At 41.8% G+C, this 20,389-nt stretch overlaps 1 protein-coding gene across 10 annotated transcripts in view; it reads left to right on the top strand.

The window, feature by feature from the left end:
- The window catches only part of cdh23 (cadherin-related 23), an 874,975-nt gene that overhangs the window by 660,663 nt on the left and 193,923 nt on the right, over positions 1 to 20,389 (top strand). For all 10 annotated transcript variants that reach the window (XM_069885557.1, XM_069885556.1, XM_069885568.1 and 7 more), the window contains 2 exons: positions 3,344 to 3,472; positions 7,708 to 7,935. In XM_069885557.1, coding sequence (XP_069741658.1) covers positions 3,344 to 3,472; positions 7,708 to 7,935 — 357 coding nt within the window. The remainder of the gene's footprint in view (positions 1 to 3,343; positions 3,473 to 7,707; positions 7,936 to 20,389) is intronic.

Raw genomic sequence — 20,389 nt, 5'->3', positions numbered from 1 at the left:
AGTCCTCATTATCCACAAGGGAAAGGGGAACAAGCTTTTCACAGATGATGAAAAACACAAATGCAACTCTTTTGTCCTCAGTACACCCCCAACTAAACATAAATATGCCTTGTAATATTTGAAAGATTGAACATATATTGAAATGTTTAAATACTTAAAAGGGGATGATATTAGGTCACAAACTACCACTGAAATTTACAATCAGTGTTGGTTTTGAAATCACAGCCTGCAGCAGGGTAAAGAAAGACCACTCTGATTCCAACAAGAGCAACCAAGTGACCTGGAAACTTTAAGATGAGACCTGGGGCTAATATGAACAAGTGATCAGATGATGAAGAGTGAATGTGGACAGATATCTCATCCATCAACATCATTTCACTCAGAGCTGCAGAGGAGAAGGAGACTGGACTTTTCAAGTTTATTATAATCAAACAATTGTGACGTCATTGTCATGGCTAACCCTTGAGGTCGAAAATTATGGTCTTCGTTCCTATAGGCTCTCAGTGGTTTATGAATCCAATCTTGGAAAGTGGCCCACTGAACAAAGACACCTGTGTGTGTATTTTTAACGTGTACTTGATGTGGCACTCCAAGAAGCATGCGATACTTCAAAAATCAACCAACTGATTCCAATGGCATGGAAATCACGACAATTAGAGCTGATAGATTTGTTGCAGCCATCGTCTGTCTTCACAGCTGTTGAGTTCAAACCACTGTTGCGGTCATGGTTAGTTGGTCCTTTGTTAGGGACCTCACCCTCAACCTTACCACCATGGGTAGCACTAGATGGCATCGTTCCTAGGATCTCAGGACCACACAAGCTTCTCCACTATGACAAGGTGACAATCCACAAAGAATAGTAAAATACAACTGGATGAAAAGGTGTTCTTGGGTCTTCAGTGTAGAAAACATGCAAACATGCTTAGACATAACACACATGGGATTTACAGTACAGGCAGTATGTACATGAAAATAAATAAATATTGTTAACTAATAGTAGAGTCTCGGCGGGATTGGTACAAGCAGTTCCTTTGGTCGTTCCACATTCTCATTGCCCGTGGGAAGAAGCTGTTTCTCAGCCTGGTGGTTCTGGTACTTCTGTATCTCTTTCCCAATGGGAGCAGTTGAGTGCGTGGTGGTTGGATCTTTTTTACATTCAGGTCTGGAACAGAACTTGAACCAACAACCTTCTGAGTCAGCTGAGAATTGAGCCATAGTTGACAATACCACAGGTGTGTTAATTTACCCTTTTTCCCCCAAAGGAAAAGCCACCCCAGTGCTGATGCCCCAAGTTTCTCCTGGGTCTGCCTCTGTGCATGCCAAAGGACAGCTCATACTCGTAAATTGGATAATGGAGATGGTATGGGAGAGGTTCCATCAAAATTCACCCTTATGCCTTTTGGAGTTCAATACCTCACTCCACCAATGGATTAAATCTGAAGTTTAGTGGACCGTTTCAAAATCATAACTGATGGCAAGAAAAGTGAGAGGATAAGAACCATAGAACACTATAGCACAGAAGCGGCCCTTCGACCCTTCTAGTCTGTGCAGAACTATTATTCCACCTAGTCCCACTGACCTGAATAAGGACCATATCTCTCTATACCTCTCTCATCCATGTTCCTGTCCAAATTTTTACTTCATGTCAAAATTGAGCCTGCATTTACCAATTCAGCTGACAGTTAGTTCCACACTCTCTACATTACCTTTTTCCCTTTCACTGTTAACCCTAGTTTTTATCTCATCTAACTTCAGTGGAAAAAGCCTCTATCTACACCCATCATAATTTTGTCTACCTTGACCAAATCTCCCCTTATTCTTCTGTGCTCCAAGGAATAAAGTCATAATCATTTCCCGTTATCCAGTTCTTCAAATCTGGCAACATTCTTGGAATTAGGAAAGAATAAGTTTAGTTTAATTTCTTGAGAAAGATGGTTCATGGATAATCATTTGGAATTCTTCAAATAAAAGAGTGTTAAAGAGTGAATGCAGAGAAAATGGTTTCGCCGCTGGTTAAAGGTCATCAAAGATCCCAGTGGGGATTCAGAAGAAGCCGTAACACAATAAGTAGGGAGACTCACTACCACAGGAAGTAATTGAAGCAATTATTTTAAATGTATTTCTGGGGAGGTTGGGAGAATAAGCAAACTCCCTTGTAAGCAGTGCCAGATTCAAATCCAGGTAACTGGTGCTGCAATAACCAAGCCATCCTAAAGAAAGGTGCATCATCCCTGGAGGTCATGCCAAATTTTGATGATACAATTATGAACATGTTTGGGAAACCCAGACATCAGAATTATGTCAAGTGTCGTGCATTGGATGGAGGTTATTAGGCCATGAAATTCGTTGCAAACTCCCAGGCAGTCAGAATTGCTTCTACAGAATTTGGCGGGAACTCCTAGAAATCAAGCTTCAGATCAAAAGCAATAGGCCTTCACGTACTGGAGCATATTGAGCCAGACCAGAGCAGGTTTAGCAGGGTGGATGTTCAGAGGCTGCTCCGTCGAGCTAGACCCACACTCACGATAAAGGTGTTGCCACTTTAGGACAGGGATATCCTAAATCTGTGTCCTGGAGGGCTGTGGATGCTCAATCTTTGTGTTTATACAGGACTCGGCTGGATAGGTTTTTGGCCTAATGAAATTGATGGGCATGAATATCAGAGAGTAATTTTAAGGCTGGGTTTCATCGTGCACAACCACCCAGGTTGGAGGAGGTACGCAACCTGGCAAGGGAACGCAGCCAGAGTAAAAAAGGCTACAACTGAGTTTAGAAGTGTCATTTTGGGCTTGAGCCCTTCTTCAAGGTATGAGTAAAAAACAGGCAGACATTTTAATTAAAGACTAGAGAGAAAAGGGGAAGAATGGGAGGGGGAATAAATAGTCCAAACCAACAGCAAAAATGTCTTAATTGGATATGATAAAAGGAAAGATGAGAATTGATTTGGCTCTGTGAAAGGAGAAAGACAGAAAAGTGAAGAGAGAGAGAGAAAACCTGAGGGAAGGAGACGGGAAGAAGATGGGTTTTTTTTCCTCCAAGCAGAAACAGGAGAAATCATTGTTAATCCCATCCAGTTGGAGGGTGCCCAGACGGAAGATGAGGTGGTGTTCCTCCAATTTATGGGTGGTCTCAGTCTGGCAGGGCATGTGAAGCAAGGGAATGGGATAGAAATTTGAAATCGGTGGTCACTGGGAGATCCAAGGTATTGCAGTGGACAGAATCAAAGTTGTCAACCTGATGTATGCTGCAGACACATGCTGAAGTCTGAAAAAGTATTGATGTGAGGTGTTGCACCAATGAAGATCCTTTAAGTTAAAGAGATTGCCATATTGCTTGCTTTCAGGTCCAAGCCTTTGATAATGGTTTGCTACCACGCAGGACGAATCACATTCTCGTCATTACAGCTGTGGATGTAAATGACAATGCCCCTGTTATCATGAATGCCGGCAGCTACAACATCAGCATCTATGAGGTAAGGTCAGTGGTCAGCTCCACTGGGTTCTCTGATGAAACCATTGTAAATTAAATGTCATTAACGTTGTGGGTTCAAGTTTATTTATCATGAAATTGTATGAATACAAACCAACCAAGCAGCGTTCTCCAGTCCACGATGCCACACAGTACAAACATCCATACTTAACTCAGACAAATGATACACGTGCACAGTACTTCTATACAAATATTAGAATAAATTTATATTATTGTTCAATCAATAGTAGAGTCACGGATGGTTTGTATGAACAGTTCACCAGTCGCTCAGCATTCTCACTGCCCGTGGGAAGAAGCTGTTTCTCAGCCTGTTATGCCTCAATCTCATTCCTGACGGGAGATGGTGTGTGTGGGGTGGTAGGAGTCCTCACTGCTTTCGCGAGCCCTGTTTAGACAACGATCCCGGTAAATCTTCTCAACGTTTCTGAATTTCTCTTTACAAGAAAAATACAGCAATTTTTCATTATTGAGGAAGGACTTACACAAACTTAACAGTTCAAAATATAATTGACAGGTGCTAGAAATCTAGTAGCACACAGCAAGATGGCACAAACAACAATGTGATAATGACTGGTTGATCTGTACTATTATGGTTTGAGGTGTTAACATTGAACAGGACACTGGAGATGTTTGTTAGTTAGTTCATCACCACAAGAATTAAGTTGATAACAGGCAGGCTGGATGATAAAAATAGAAGAGGGTGGAAGAGAAACAATCCCATTTAGAGATGATTTATGTGAAATAAGAATTTGGATATTCAATTTGAGTTTGGAGCTTGAGAGAAACTTTTGGGATCTGTATCAGAATCATTGAACAAAGTTCCTTGTTCAAACCTCTGGATTTCACCAAATGCTTTAGAACCAATGGGATGCTTCTTAAAGTAAGAGTCAATGTTGCTTTGCAGACTTGCAGAGCAATCAATTACAATACAGAAATATCCCACAGATAATGAGAACTTGGGTGGCCTGCAATCTGTTTTAGCTGCTGGTGATCGAGAGAGAAAATTTAACTGGGACAGTAGGATGGAACTCAGAACTTCAACTCACGGTGGCCAACAATTGTACGATGATTAGCACTTGGAAGGGAGGAAGGTTGAGGGGAGGCAACACCGAGAGTTGTGGGTGCCCGGAATGCTTTGCCAGGGGTGGTGATGGAGGTTGTAACAATAGGGGCATTTAAGAGACTCTGAGACAGAAAGATGGGTAATAGAAAGATAGAGGGTTATGGGAGAGGGAGGGTTCAGTATTTTTTAGGTCCCGGTATATTTAGGTCAGCACAACATAATGAGCTGTGGAGCCTGCACTGTGCGGTAATGTTTTGAGTTCTGAGTGCAATACTTGTACCAAAGGTGAGTTAGGGAATGCCAAATGGCTCCTGTCGCACACAGGAGGTGGTTGTATTCCAAAAAATTCAACCAAAAAAAAACCTTCCAGGTTGGTCAACAGTTCTCTGCAATTGAGCACAAGTCACTTTATTAATGGTAGCAGCTGTGTTATAGTGTCTGCCTCTTAATAGTTGCAGCAGTAGAGTATAATAACAGTGTGCACGATGCTGATCGAGTGACCCAGGGTCTTCAAGCAATGAACCAGTGTGCAAATCCTGCCATGTAAATTGTGGAACATCGTATCAGTTTGAATAATCATTTGAAAATCTCGTCTACTACATTGATGTTAATTTTATCCTACCTGAACTTTGACTCTAGCTACTCCAGGTGCCCTAGGGGCTCTTTGGAATGGATTAAAAAATTATTGGCATTGCCAGATCTAAATGAATTTTTTTTAAGCAAGTAAAGCACCGTCGTTTTCCAAATTTCATGATCAATCACAAAAGCACAGAGTGAAACACGAGAGTCTACAGATGCTGTGACTGGAGTAAAAAGAGAAATGCTGGAGGAACTCAGCCCGTCTTACAGAGTCTACAGGAGGTAAAGATATATTACCATGAAGAAGGGCTCAGGCCCAAAACGTTGGAAATGTGTCTTTACCTCTTCTGGACGCAGTGAGACCGGCTGAGTTCCTCCAGCATTTCTGTGTCTTTAAATACGAAAGTACAGGGTGTTTGTTGGTGGATACTTTACCTGATTGTAGATCGTCATTATCACATGCAGGCACATTGTGTGATCTTCCGATTCCACTCGGAGTTTCACACCTCTTTGCTGTCATGTTTGCACATTTACTATAATGCATGCAGAAACAGGACCAAATTTTTCAATGCTTATTTTTCCAAATTAATGTTTGTAATTTTCTGTCGATTTTTGTTGATAAATAATTGGTGTAAGTTAGAATAGATTGATATTTGAATTGACTTCTGAAAGAAGGGACAAGAACTATGATTTGAGGACTGGGTCCTTTTCCTTTTCCTCTTCATCCTTACATTGTGCATCAATCAGAAGTAAAATTCCATTGTTGATAACGTGAGATAACAGCATTTGTGTATCGTTGATATGCCCTCACCCCTACCTTAGATTGTCATTCTCTTTGGTGGCATGTGACATTTCCATCTCCCACTCCTTTACTGCCTGTTTTCATGACCACACTGTGGGCAGAGTACTAGCTGAGCCTGCTTATCAGCAATATACGGTTAAAAACCCTTGGTATACAGCACCTACAGGGTTTGGTAGATGTTGGATAAATGAGTTTTCCGGTTGCCTGAGACTCACTCTTACAATGCCAAACTAATATACCTGCATTAACAATAAACAGTTTAAAAGACAAAAATACCACACAGTACTTACACTGAACAAACTTCACTTGCATGAATATGTAAACCTTAAAGCCTTTTCCTTTATTTTCAGTCACATTCTTTGAAAACATTTCGCCGTCACTGTGTCTGAAGGTTCTTCCTTGAACAACAATAACATCATAATTAACATTCCCCCCCTTCCCCAAGTTTACAGATAAAGACTTACTCACATACTTTAAATATTGTAATAAAGATAAAGACTCTTCCTATGCAGGGATGAGGAGACAATTTAAGAGAGTCACACAGCTTTATTCAAACAGCTGCTATGAGCAAAGCACGACCAAGGCTGAATATTTGCTCCCATCTTCACCAAAGATTTATGTGTTACTTCAGAGACCATTTACTTTAACAATTTTAAGCTTTTATTTAAATTTTTATTAATTCTTTTAAAAACAATTATTTATTTATTTCCCTCGATTTTTTTTTTTGCTGGTTGCTTGAATTCTGAATTGCAGAGGTTTTACTGTAAATGGTATGACCGATTTAACAGAATCCATAGATTTAAGATGAGAGGGGAAAGATTTAAAAGGAACCTGAGGACCACCTTAATCAAACAGAGGATGGCAGGCATGTGGAACAAGCTGGCTTAATATGGTAAATGAGAGAGTCAGGTACAAGTGTCACATTTTATAGACGTTTGAACAAGTACATGGTTGGGAAAGGTTCAGAGAGAGATGGGCTGAATGGAGGCAAATAGGGCGAGCCTGGTGAGACCACTTGGTCAACATTAACTATTTGGGCTGAAGGGCCAGTTTCCATGCTGTAAAACTCCATGACACTAATATAAAAACCCTGTTATCTGGAATTGAAGCAAACAGCTGCCTCAAGCAACTGGCAAAAAAAATTGGGAAAAATAAATAGGTAAAAAATACAGGTTTAAAATTGGCATCCCCAAACATTTGGTTGGCCAATCACACAACACGCAGTCTCAAACAACCGTAAAATTCACTTACCTAGCAGGATACCAGGGGATTTACTGTACAGAGAATGCATAGATTTTAATTATTCAAGAGCTTTTGATGTCAGTTATTTCTGATTACTAGTTTGATGAGGAAACGTGTGAGTATATTGTGTTTTCCCCATTCACAGCTCCAGCTTTCTTCCTCAGTTCATCCCCTCAATGAGTAACACCAGGTATGGCTAAAAAAGGGTTTCCATTCCTCTGTCCTTCGCTGGCTCAGAATCCTGTATCCCTCCACTTCGAACCATCAAACACTACGGCCCTTCTAGTCTGAGCAAAATGTTATTCTGCTGCCTCATCCCACTGACCTGCACACTCTATACCTGTCTAGAACGCCAGAGAAAGGTCAGCATAACTTTATGGGCTGAAAGGCCTGTAGTGTGCTGTAATGTTCTAAGTTTGAAGTCTGCACTCTGCACCTTTCCAAGATGTTTGGTCTCCAAATCTGAGATTGGGTGGCTTGTACTGAAGCCCCATTCACCCGCCCCCTTTAACAAGTTCTTTGCATCTTTCAGAATGTTGGTGGGGGCACTCCAGTCACCAAAGTTCAAGCTACAGACATGGACTCCGGTGCCAATGCTGTGCTGTACTACTACATCACCTTGGGTAATGAAGATCTCACCTTCCGAATCGATCGGCTCACAGGAGAAATTGTTACCCGCCCCTCTCCTCCTGATCGGGAAAGACAGAGGTTTTACCAGCTGACAGTAACAGTGGAAGATGATGGTACCCCTTCACTCTCAGTAAGTGCTCTGCTTTAATCCACATCAGATGTATAAATGAGGAAACATTGCACCAGAGACACGGCTTGCACGGCAAATGGGGAAATGTGGACAGCCTTGCAACTTGTCTCATTCCTGCATTTCCTTGCAATGATAACTTGTTTGCACTTCACATTGATGCAGTTCCTTTCAACGGCTACTGTCGAATCTGCTTTCAGATAGACCAGTGGTTTTCAAACTTTTTCTTTCCTCTCACATTAAGTAATCCCTTTGCCATTGGTGCTTTGTGATTAGTAAGGGATTACTTAATGTGAGTGAAAAGAACAAGTTTGAAAACCACCATTTTAATTGTACCTCGTTGACTCATTATATGTGCAGGCTTTGTAATTCCAAAGGAAATGGGCCAATGACAATTTTTTTCAAGCAAAATATTTCAGTAACAAATGAGTCTAGAGCAGTGATTCTCAACCTTCCCACTCACATACACCTTAAGTCATCCCTGACTTATTGCAGAGTGCCTGTGGCATAGGGATTACTTAAATTGGTATGTGAATGAAAAGACAAAGTTTGAAAACCGCTGAGATAGAATGCAGAATGAATGCAGATAATTTTGAGGGTTTAATCATTAATATGCCGTGTAAAGTTTTCAAGGAGGGATCGTTTGAAGCACATCTTTTTAGATTCTCTCACAAAAATCTGAGAGTTGAGGGAAAGGTTCAATTGTGAGTAGATTTGCTCTGTTCTTCATTTATGCTAGACATTGCTACTTTAATTACACTATGCAGCCTTTACATCTATTCAATACATATTGCTATTCTAGAGGACAGTTACATGGTGTAGATGTCGAAGTTATTGGGGCGCTGTCCCAAGTTCTGGACTGTGAATATGTGTCCTCCAGGTCAAGCTCCTGCATGGTGGCTGGGAATATAAATTCTGGTAACTTAAACCAAGAAGAGAAAAGCTGACATGAGTCATAAATTGTTGGATGCTCATGAAGCCTCAGTTGTCCTTCTAAAGGTTTTTAAGTTTCTTATATTGTCACGTTAAAAATGTAACATCCATGACATACTTCTATTTTTGTCTGCTTTAAGGCAAAAAGGAAGAGTTGCTTGAGCATTGCCTTTAACAATTAGAGAAAATGAAGCAAGAGTCCCTTCTGAGTCACTGAGTGTCCGTGGACTTGCCTCCAGCTCTCCCGCAGCCTCTGCAGCCGCACCAACTCTTTCTTCAAACCACCAGCACCCAAGCCCCTTTGACAGCTCATCTTGCCCGCTGCACCCACTTGAATCCGGTTCCGATCACTGATTCCCGCGAGCCAGAGTCCAGCAACCCCGCAGCTTGTGTGGGTCCTTCAACCTGGTCCAGGACACAAGTTGACAGTGTTCATCCACTCTGCTGGTTTGTGACTCCAAACCCACCAGAGACAAATTACCTCTGAGTGAACTAACACTTTGTCAAAATAGTAGGATTTTATATTATATTATTTGCTTTTCTTTCCCTGCAAAATGACGCGTCTTATTGGCGTGGAGGTAAAATTGATTGATTTTGATTGCTCTGTGCACTTTACACATTTCTCATTACTTATTGGCATTGATTTAAATAGAGAGCAGTGAAGGCAGTTGTCTCAGATTCAAAATTCTGGTGAATTTCTTTTGTCAGAAGTAATACTTTTGACTCAGAAATTAACCAAACAGGAAAACTTGCCAAGGCATTTGGATCCTTAAAGAAAAGATGTGTGTTGTTTTACAAATGTTATTTTATTCAGAGGAAGTTGGTTTTGCATTGAATTAGTCAACCATGGTGAAGGGAGTGGAACACAGAAGTCTGCAGATGCAGGGACTGGAATTACAGTTCTGGAGGATCTCCGAAAGTCTTGCAGTGTCCATAGGAGGTAAAAATATTTTACCAACATTTCATTGTTGCACAACAAAGTAATGGTCCTGAATAATATTTTCCATTTGTTCACATAATTCAGATCAGATTTATTTTTTTGTCAGAGTACATACTTCACATCACATGCAACTCTGAGGTTCTTTTCCCTGCAGACCAGGCAAAATTTCTACTTATCGGTAGCGTTCTACACTCAAGAAAAGATATGCATATAAAATAGAGAAATGTAAACAAAAAAAAGTGCAATACAGAAAATAAATATTCAATAATGAATAATGTGTAAAGCAGTCCTGAAATGAGTCTCTGATTGAGGAATCTGATGGTGGAGGGGAAGCAACTGTTCCTGAACCTGCTGGTGCGAGTCTTGTGGCGCCGATTACCTCTTTCCTGATGGCAGCAGCGAGAACTATTGGTGCTCCCATGCCAGGCCATAATGCCACCGGCCAGCACACTTGCCACATTCCACATCACTGTCAATATTAGTGTTTAATTATTCATTGTCGGTGACTGCTTCCTGCTGAACTAAGGCCATATTCATGGGAATTAAATTGCTTACATACTGAAGAAGGTCAACAGTTTTCCTTGATCAAAGGACATTCATGAACCAGACAGATTTTCTTGTTGGCATGCATTGTTTCATGGTCACCCTTGCTCGGTCTCATTTTTCTTTAAAACTTAATACAGAAATATATTGCTTAGCATCCACAATATATTCTGTGAATTAGGACATTATGATATTTGGATGTTGTGTGAACACCATATTATCTGGTTTATGTCTGCTACATCCCATTCTCTGATCAGAGAATGGGTCATGACCAGATAATTGCTTTGCTTTGATTAAATCATTAACTTGTACTGATTTCAATTTGCAATATAAAAATAGGCACACCCTAAATACAGAAATAAGCAGTGGATAATCTACTCTAACCTTATGGGTCCACGGAAGTATATGCGGTCGGACGTTGCCTGAACAAACGTGATGCGGCACAATACTATTAATTTAGTGACTTGATTTTGAATTCCCCCGCTGTCACTGTGGGATTTGAAATCGTTGTCCAGAACTCTGGCTTCTGGTCCAGTAAATTAATCTGTGAGGCTCCCATGCCTGTATGTACTGTGAAGGTGTTTCTCTGTGATCTGCGCTGGCCAGAAGCTAAATCACCCAGTCTGATATTGTGCTCAGTCACTGCTACACAACATGGGCTCATTGTTCAGAAACTCATTCAGAATGGTCCCTAGTCACTGCACTGCCAACACAACTTATGTTCCATGTATATAAATATGTTGACTGATTTATCTCTTAATCTTATGCAGTGGTTCTCAACCTTTTTCTTTCCACTCACATACCACCTGAAATAATCCCTTACTTCACCTTTGCCATCTGTGCTCCATGGTTAGTAAGGGATTACTTCATGTAGTATGTGAGTGGAAAGAAAAAGGTTGAAAACCACTGCTTTAGGGCATCCCACCGGTCAGTCAATGAAGAACATCTGAAGTTTTTGCCACTCCTATTTTTTAGGAAGTCCCATCTACAGCCATATAATCTTAGTTAAGTTTTAATCTGTGAGGGTTAAGTGTTGACAGATCAGCGAGAAGAATGCCACAGCTCAAAGCAATTGTATATGGCTCTCTGAGAAAACTGGAGCCTCATTCAGAAGACATCGCAATAGTACAGCTCTGGTGCTGCACTGGAATGACAGTCACGATGAATACGCTCATGTCATAGGTCAGAGACAAGAACCTACAGGCTTCTGATTCAGGTCAGGGGAGCTGAGAACTGAGCCAAAGTGGATAATAAGTGTTAATGGTATGCTTTTAATAGAAACACAGAAATGCTGGAGGGATTCAGCAGGTCTCACAGTGTACATAGGAGGTAACAATATCTAATGGATATTTTGGGCCTGAGCCCTTCATCAAGGTATGAGCAAAAAGCAGGCATACACCTGAATAAAATGGCTGGGAGAGAAGGGAGGAAAGGTCAGGGGACGGGCGTGGGAGGGTGAGGAGGGGAGGGTGGTGGTTGGGGGAGTATAGGCCAACAGACAAAAGGCGATAAATAATTGGATCTGGATAGGAGGACAGGAGAGAAGAGGTGACAATTGATCAGGGAGAGGGTGACTGTGAAGCAGAGTTGGAGAAAAGGAGACAGAGGGGAAGAGAGAGAGTGAGAGGAAAGGAGAAATTGGGGACAGGGAGAGAAGTGGGGGGGGGGGGAGGGTAGGAAACCAGAGATGTCCATGTTAATACCATCTGGTTGGAGAGTGCTCAGGCATAATGTGAGTTCTGCTTTTAGAACTTTTTACATTGCTGACTATGCAATATTATAGTATGATAAATAGAGCTTGTGATGTAATAGCAGGCACAGTGGATGCAATGCAATCACAGATGTTTCCGAAACTCTGTGATCAACTCAGCGCTTTAATCTTCCTCAGTGACATTGTGAAACATCCCCATAGTCAAAATCCTATTTAAATGTCTTTTGCTTGCACGAGTCAACCTATGGGCCTATTCGATGACAAGTGACAGTACATGTCGACAAAAAGCTAAGAGAGATGTATTGGGTTAATGTGTTTGACAGCAGCCAACATTAATCTGATTTCTTTGATGTGGCACACTTTTTTCTGCACCACAAGCTGCTCTTGTGTTGATCCAATAAGCATGTACCTGCACCTGGATCCTGAGCACCCTGAACAGAAGCTCATCTGCTTAAACCATGAAGGTAGGGGGAGAAATGGAGGGACAGAAAATTGCCAGCTTCAACAGGAATAAAGAGGAAGAGCAGAAACAGATTTAGAGGATATTCATTTATCAGGAATGTGTCCATCGCAGACTGCACACTGGCAGTATCGCAGAGGTATATCAGCACCACGTCCTTCAAGCATTCCATTATCCTGGACCGCTCCAAACTGGATGAACAGAGGTGTAGTAATACCCCTGGCAACCTGCACCTATAGCAATTGGTCAATGGTGGATCAGTACATATTCCACTTGCTTGAGATCGAGTGTTGCGTGATTGGCAAACTGACCGCTAGGTGCTTCAATATTTTTACCTATTTGTTGTCTGTGAGTTTTATGTTGGTTTCTTGAGGTGCCAGTTGCTTGAATTACAGAAAACCAGTATGGGAAACTAAGATTGATTTCTTTATTATCCTGTAATAAAGCAGGTGCAATATTGCATGAAATTTACTTCAATCTGCCAGATCCCAACCTCTGACACAATTGGGAAACCTTTGGCACCCTTTCGCATCCTGGTTCTGATTCCTGATGCCCCTTCAGCCAGTCTCCAGCTGTCCACAGCCTGACGTGAGTCCTTTGACCACAGTCGCCTGGAAATGAAGCATAATTATTACAATTAGCTGTAAGTGGGAAGGCGGTGTCTCAGAAAAGCTGTAATGTTTGTTCAAAACACCTCCATTGTGTCTCCTCAAAAAGCCTCTGACAATTGCAAAGAGGAGATTATGCAGAAAATGGCAGCACTGCCAGAGCTGGTGTAACTGCAGCACTGTCACTGGTGTCAACCCATGGAGAGTGGGGAGTGGAGTCACAGCACTCCTTCGAGGGATACAACTGCCCAGTCTGACTGCTGTTCAGCTCCGTATAGGATTTAAATGGCCTGTGCAAGGAGCTAACGGTGGTTTTATTTTAAAATTCTGTGATAGTGGGGTCTGCACCCAAGATGTGCCTATGATTGGCAGTAGCCACAAGGGGTTGCAGACACCGGGGAAGCAGAGGACTGGTGCAGGGCACTAGAAATACAGAGGAATCGATCCACAGGACAGCGACCACGGCGGCGGACCAGTGAGAGGTTCTGCAGGTGAAGAACGCACTGTTGGAGACTTGAGGTGAGGAACCCATGCAGGCTGCGGACTGCTGGCAATTCTGGTCACCTCCAGACTGAGACTGGCTCAAGACTGGCTGGAGGGGTACCAGGTTAGTGGGTGCTGGAAGTGCTGGAGGGTTCCTGATCGAGTTGGAGGTTCCGATCTGGAGCACAGGCTGCTGATGGATTGGACTGGATTCTAAGTGGCTCTGGGGACTTCAGGAGCACTGGAGGTGAATCCACGGACACTCGGTGACTCTGGGGGGACTCTCCTTTGCTTCTCTTCCTCTGACTGTATGAGGCACTTAAGGCAATTTCTGCCAATAGCAAATGTGTCTGCCTTATGGAAGACGAAAGCAAATTTCCTGTCATATTGCACTGTTTTTATCACATGACAATAAAGGAATCATGAATCTTGAGATTATGGGTTCATGCAAATAATATGGAAAATAATTTTAGACGCAGTGCAAAGGGGTTTCTGGCATTTTGAGATAAACCACATCCTGAATGGTTTTCTGGTCCATTGTTATAGGAATTGCAAAAATTAAGAATGGCAAAAAAAAAACAAAATGTGGTCAGATCTGGCCATGGTTAAGAAATATAGAGAGATCAGTAAATCATCGAACCCTGCCTTCACCAAAAATAAAGCTGTAATGTTGTTTGCATGAGCTGAGATGTTGTTTTCAAGGGTCATTGCATTGAATTGTTTCTTGGCATATGTTCTTTTTGCCAGTTTTCAAAGAATAATCAACTTCTGGGACTGGGCTTGGGGAGGAATGGTTGAAGCAAGGGCCTTTGTCAAAATCGAAAGGAGCCCAATCATGCTGCTACCTTCAGGAGAAGGCCCAGCACCCGAAAGACCAGCACTTCTAGGTTCAGGATCAGTTTCTTTCCGCCGACTAAGCCAACCCATGTAGCTGCTTTTTCCTATCAAGTCGAATGTTTGAAATAGGAACTGGATCACAAGATAATGGGTGTGATGTCAAGGAAGGACTTTTTTTTTTCTCTGCGGCATCTCTGATGGGAGATCTGACGGAAGTTTACCAACTTATGAAGCATAGATGCAATAGAAAGCAGAATCTTTTTCCCCCAAGGTTAGAAATAATCATGTATTAGAGGAAATACATTTTAAGTGAGGGGCATGGTTTGGAAATGTACGGTCAAGATTTTTTTTCATGTAAAGAAGACAGCTGCTTGGAACAGACTGCCAATAATCGTACTGGAAACGGGTACGATAATAGTATTTAGCAGCATGTTGATCATAGTGGGTCACACTATTCAGGAGAGAGAGAATGTCACAAGCCCTTTTTATGGAGCGACGCTAGGTTCCCGACGGCTGAACGACAAAAAAAAGGTGAACTTTTATGGTGAAGGCTCCATATGGAGAGAGGTGTCTGGAGCCGTCTTCTGGAGCTGAGGACGCTGGGTTGAGTGGTGCAATAGTGCCACCCATCACCGTGTGGTCGAACATACACACCGAGCAATGACCGTCTTCATTACCCATAACCCACCACGCAGGTGGAACCGCTCTGGGTAACGAAGACGGCCATTGATCCCACATTAAAACAGAAAGAGGCTCACCTGCTGGGTTCTGCCGCACCTTTGTCTGTCTCCTTCCAGCCTGGCTTGGGGAAAGAGCTAGGGGCAGAGGGTGAATGGGAAGAGAACATTTCTAGGTGGCAGGATGGATCCCTAACCCCAGCACCAATCACTGTGGGAGCCCTGGTGGTGGCTTCTGAGTCATCATTCCACCTCTGGGACTACCCCTCTGGAAGGATTAGAGTCTGCATCCAGCATCCTTTGTGATAGGTGCAGCGACATGAAGGCAGAGAATATCCACCTTTACGTTCACTATAAAAAGACCTATAGTTGGGGTTAAAGGCAGAATCTGTTTGGTGAGAGTTCAGGATCCATAGAAGCATTGAGTGAAAGGACTTGAGGATTAAATATGCAGGGAAATTACAGAAATGTGCAAAATCTGCAGGATTTTTGTAATGGGGGACTTTGTCTCAATCTAAGATGGCATAAAATGAAGATTAAGGCAGAGAGGACAAAGAATTTCTTAGATGTGTCCAGGCTAATTTTCTGAAAGTTTCTGCATAGACATATAGAGATAGAGGATATGAAATTTAATTTAATTTGGGATTGTATGCAGCACATTCACTGTGGGCTGAAGGGCCTGCTCCTACACTGTATCGTTCTATGACAGGAAAATATGCCTCATTCAATCCTGAAGTTTGTGAAACGCAAAAGTCTCCAGACACTGTGATTGCAGTTAAAACACAGAAATGCTGGAGGATCTCATCCAGCCTTGACAGCATCCAAAAAAAAGCAGATACATTGCTGATGTTTCGGGCCTGAGCCCTTCTTTAAGGGCCTCAAGCCTGAAACATCGGCAATATATCTTTGCTTTTTTTGGACGCTGAAATGACCAGCTGAGTTCCTCCAGCATTTCTGTGTTTTTTTCCTGAAGTTTGACTTGCAAAGTTGCTCACCATTAAATAAGAAATGATCTTTTAGCATGAAGCATCTCTTTTTGTATTCATTGCACCCAATTTGAAATGCTATTTGAGACAATATCAGAAAGGAAATGCAGGCATCAACTGAATTTGCTCATTAGAAGCTACTTCTGCACTATTCAGTGTACCTTGCTGTTTTGAGGTTTCCTGTTCTTAACTTTCTATGCAAGTCAGGTAATGTTTGCAGAAGAATCCTCTTGAAGTCCAACTGTTAACAACCACCTGAAAAACCAAGACAGTGAGGGCCCGTTTTGAATTACTTTTATAATCTTTGATTTGTTATGAAGGCAGAAATGTTAACCAATGAGGTAATTTATCACTGATAAGAATTTTGTCTTTTCTTTTTATTTTGGCCAAACAACTCCTTTCTTGGTAGCGGGTTTCGATTTTCCCTTTTTTTTAATATAATCAAATAATATAATATCAATACAATTTTATCTGTTTGATTAAAATGCAGGATGTTAGAAATGCAATGCATCTTTTCAAAGAGTATTCCTGGATATGAAATTTCAATAAAAATATTGAAAAAAAAGGAACCCTAAACTCAGTTCAGAGTTTTATTTAAAAAAAATTATACTCACTAGTACAACTAGTTAAGCAGAGAAATGTGACAGCACCCGCAAATGGGGTTCAAATGCAGTGCTGTCTCTAATGAGGTTTTTTTCCCCCCAAAAAAAGTTTTTCAAATAACAACATGACAAAACTACATAAACTGGACACAGAGCTGCATCTAAACATACTATTTACATTGTAAACATTCATAACAAACTGTCCCTCAGTTCCAGACAATTTGCAGGTTCAGATTAAAATCTGCTTTTCACACATTCAATTCCCTGCGGGGCCCACTGTTCCTGGAACTCGCCTACCATCCCCTTAGATACCACGTGCTCTCGTTCCCAGCACAGCATGGGCCCGGATGTCACTCCTGGAGAGGGACAGGCAGTCAGGTCACCCTGGATTAAGGGTGAAAGGGGATAAGTTTCCGGAGAACATGAGGGGGAACTTCTTCACGCAGAGTGGTGGGAGGAAAAGAAATTGTTCTAAAGGAGCTGAGGTGGTTTGTTTCTGTGTTGTGTATATTCTATGGTTCTAACCCTCGACTACCATCTGTAAGGAGTTTGTACCTTCTCTGTGTCTGCGTGGGTTTTCTCTAGGTACTCTGGTTTCCACCCCACCCCCTCCCCCCCCACCCTTCAAAGCCTGTTGGATGGGTTTTAAATATCAGTGAGAACCAGTCGAACTACAGGAGAATCTGTCAGGAAGTAAATATTAATATGAGAGGCAAGGAGAGAGTATGACAAGTGATTAACTGGTGTTGCGTGGATTTTGGAGGGTCATGAACCTCACTATCTGGAACCTGGTAAGTATGTGGAGTGTCATGTGACCTCTCAGGCTGGAAACAAGTTGGAAGTTACCTTACCTGCCAATCAACATCAAGCCCCACCCATAGATCAGTGAACATTAGTCCCTTCAATTGATACCTGGGCCAGACTCTCAAGCTGATCTAAAACCCACCACGTGTGGACCTTAACTCCACTCCAGGTTGTGAATCATGGGCAATGCTGGCAAATCATTGGTAAGATGCGCTCAGACAAAGGGCTAGGAGCTGTAATATTGTGTGTGTAAAAATCACTGACCCTTGTTTAGAGCAGTTAAGAGACTTGACTGAACTATATCAAGGGGTAGTAGCTATCGAATGCTATAAATTGATTATAAAGCTTTCTATCTCCAAGGGGTTGCAAGGGTTTTGTATGATTTGGTGAGTGTGTGTGTCTTTTTATCTCTGTTGTGACTGTCCTATGCGTGTAAATTAAATAAAAACCACAGTTCAGCCGGCCGTACAGAGTCATTGCTCATAACACTTGTCAAATTTTATTTTTTCACACACAATAGCTGCCAACGTAAACAGGAATCTAATAGGTTTATACAGAGTGAAAAGGTATTACATGAAGGACCAGTGTGTACTTGATGGGTTAACTTAGCCAAGGCAGCGTGGATTTGTTAACTGCAGATTGTCTTTTACCAATTTGGTAGTTTTTTGATGAGGTCACAGTTGAAGCTGATCAGGGAAGCGAGGTTCTTGTGTTGTTCATGGACATCTGGAAGGGTTTTGATAAGTTGAAAAGTTACAACACATGGTTAAAAAGTGGACAATGATCGCATGGTGTGAAGTTGGCTTGGGAACAGACAGCAGGGGAGAGGTTGTTTTTCCAAACAAGAGGAAGGTGAATCATGTTGTGGCCATTGCATCTTTGAGGACGGTTGATGGCCTTGACTTGAGGGTGCAAGGCACAACTTTTAAATTTGAGGATGATCTGAAACTTGCAATATTGTGAACCATAAACAGAAGAGAGAAAGGTCGCATCAGGCCAGCAGGATGGGCAGGAAATTGGCACATGAAGTTCCTTGCAGAGAAATGTGAGGTGAATATTTTGATCAGGAGAATAAAGAGAGACAATAGACCACCCATTCTCAATTTTTCTTCAGCTATGCCCTCTGTTCAAAGCTTATGGGCCCCTTCCCTGTGAAGCAGTCAAGTTTTGGTTTCTTCCATAATTCTCTCCCACCAACTACATAAAAAAGTTTAAAATATTTATGTTAAAAAACAAGGCCTTTTCTGAAATATAGTAAAGCACGATAATCTGTGATTGCAGTAAAAAATACAATATGGGAGAAACTCAGCAGGTCAAACAACGTACTTGAAAGAGCTTTTACATAAATGTGCTGTGGCCCTTAGGGAACCTAAGAATGGCTGCAATAGATGATCAAGGACATTGTTCTGACAGAGGTGCAGAAGGAGCTGGGGAGAAGGGTGACAAATCATTTGGAAGGGTTAAGAAATGTAGTTAATAAGGCATGCAGAATTTTGGCTTGATCAATAGAGGCACAGAATGGAAAAGCAGGGAAGCTCTAACATAGCTTAATAAAGCACTTGATCCAAGTTTATCAGAAGTATTGTGTTCAGATCTTTCTATCATTGTTTCATCTCCATTGTTAGCAATTCCTTGGGTAGGCGAACCAAAAATTGCAATAATGGACAAGCAACTGATCAGTGTCAAGCATCTGAGTAACTCAGTGGAAAGAGAGAGATGAAATATACAGGCAGTCCCCAGGTTACAAACGAGATCCATTCCTAAGTCTGTCTTTAAGTCGAATTTGTATGCAAGTCGGAACAGGTACATATGGTTCTTATTTAGCATCAGTCAGTCATTGTTTGTCTTAGTATATACAGCAGTATATATTTTATAGTTAAGGCAAATGCAAAGTTACAAAGTACTCAACACAGAGTTAATGACAATGTGATCTGACTTGAAATGGTGGACGGCATTCTCCTTCCTCGAGTTGACGAACCACTGAAGCCGTGCATACAAGTTGTCTTTAAGTTGGACGTTTGTAACCCAGGGACCGCCTGTAAAGTCAGAAAGTGTTTGGGCATGCACTTTGGTGAAAAGAATAAACAGGCAGATTATTTTTCAAATGGGGAGAAAATTGAATATACCCAGATGCAAAAGGAGACCTGCAGGCTATCCTGCATGAGGAACCCCAGGGTTCAACTTGAGTCAGTGGTGAAGAAAGCAAATGTAATGCTGGGATTCATTTCAAGAAGATTAAAATATAAAAGCGGAAATGTGATGTTGTGGCTTTATAAGGCACTGGTGAGACCTCACTTGGAGTATTGTGAGCAGTTTTGGGCTCCTCATTTCAGAAAAGATGTGCTGACATTGGAAAGTGTTCAGTAGGATGATTCCGGGAATGAAAGGGTTAACATATGAGGAGCGTTTGATGGCTCTTGGCCTGTTTTCATTAGAATTTAGGAGAATGAGGGGGATATCTCACTGAAATATTTCAAATGTTGAACAGAGTAGATGTAGAATTCGCATCCTGGAAGTCTTGGGCACAACCTTAAGAGTTGAAAGGCGTCCACTTAGAATAGGCATTTCTTCAGCCAGAGGTGGTAAATCTGTGGAATTTGTTACAAAAGATCAATGTGGTGGCAAAGTCATTTATGTGTAATTAAGACAGAGTTCGATAGGCTCTTGATTAGCTTATGGGGAGAAGGCTGGGCTGTGGGGCTGAGTGGGGAAATGGATCAGTTTTTTTTTAAATTTTTTATTTTTCACACCATAAATCACATTAGCCATGATATACACTATTTCTTTTTCACACATATACAGTGACTTTTTCTCCCCCCCCCTCCCTCCTCCCAAGCCACCCCCCCACCCCCCCCCCCTCTCATCCATTTTAG

Source organism: Narcine bancroftii, chromosome 6 (genome assembly GCF_036971445.1).
Source record: "Narcine bancroftii isolate sNarBan1 chromosome 6, sNarBan1.hap1, whole genome shotgun sequence".
Classification (NCBI taxonomy): Eukaryota; Metazoa; Chordata; class Chondrichthyes; order Torpediniformes; family Narcinidae; genus Narcine; species Narcine bancroftii.
Note: the sequence above shows the minus strand (reverse complement) of the source record. Positions and strands in the feature narration are given on the sequence as shown.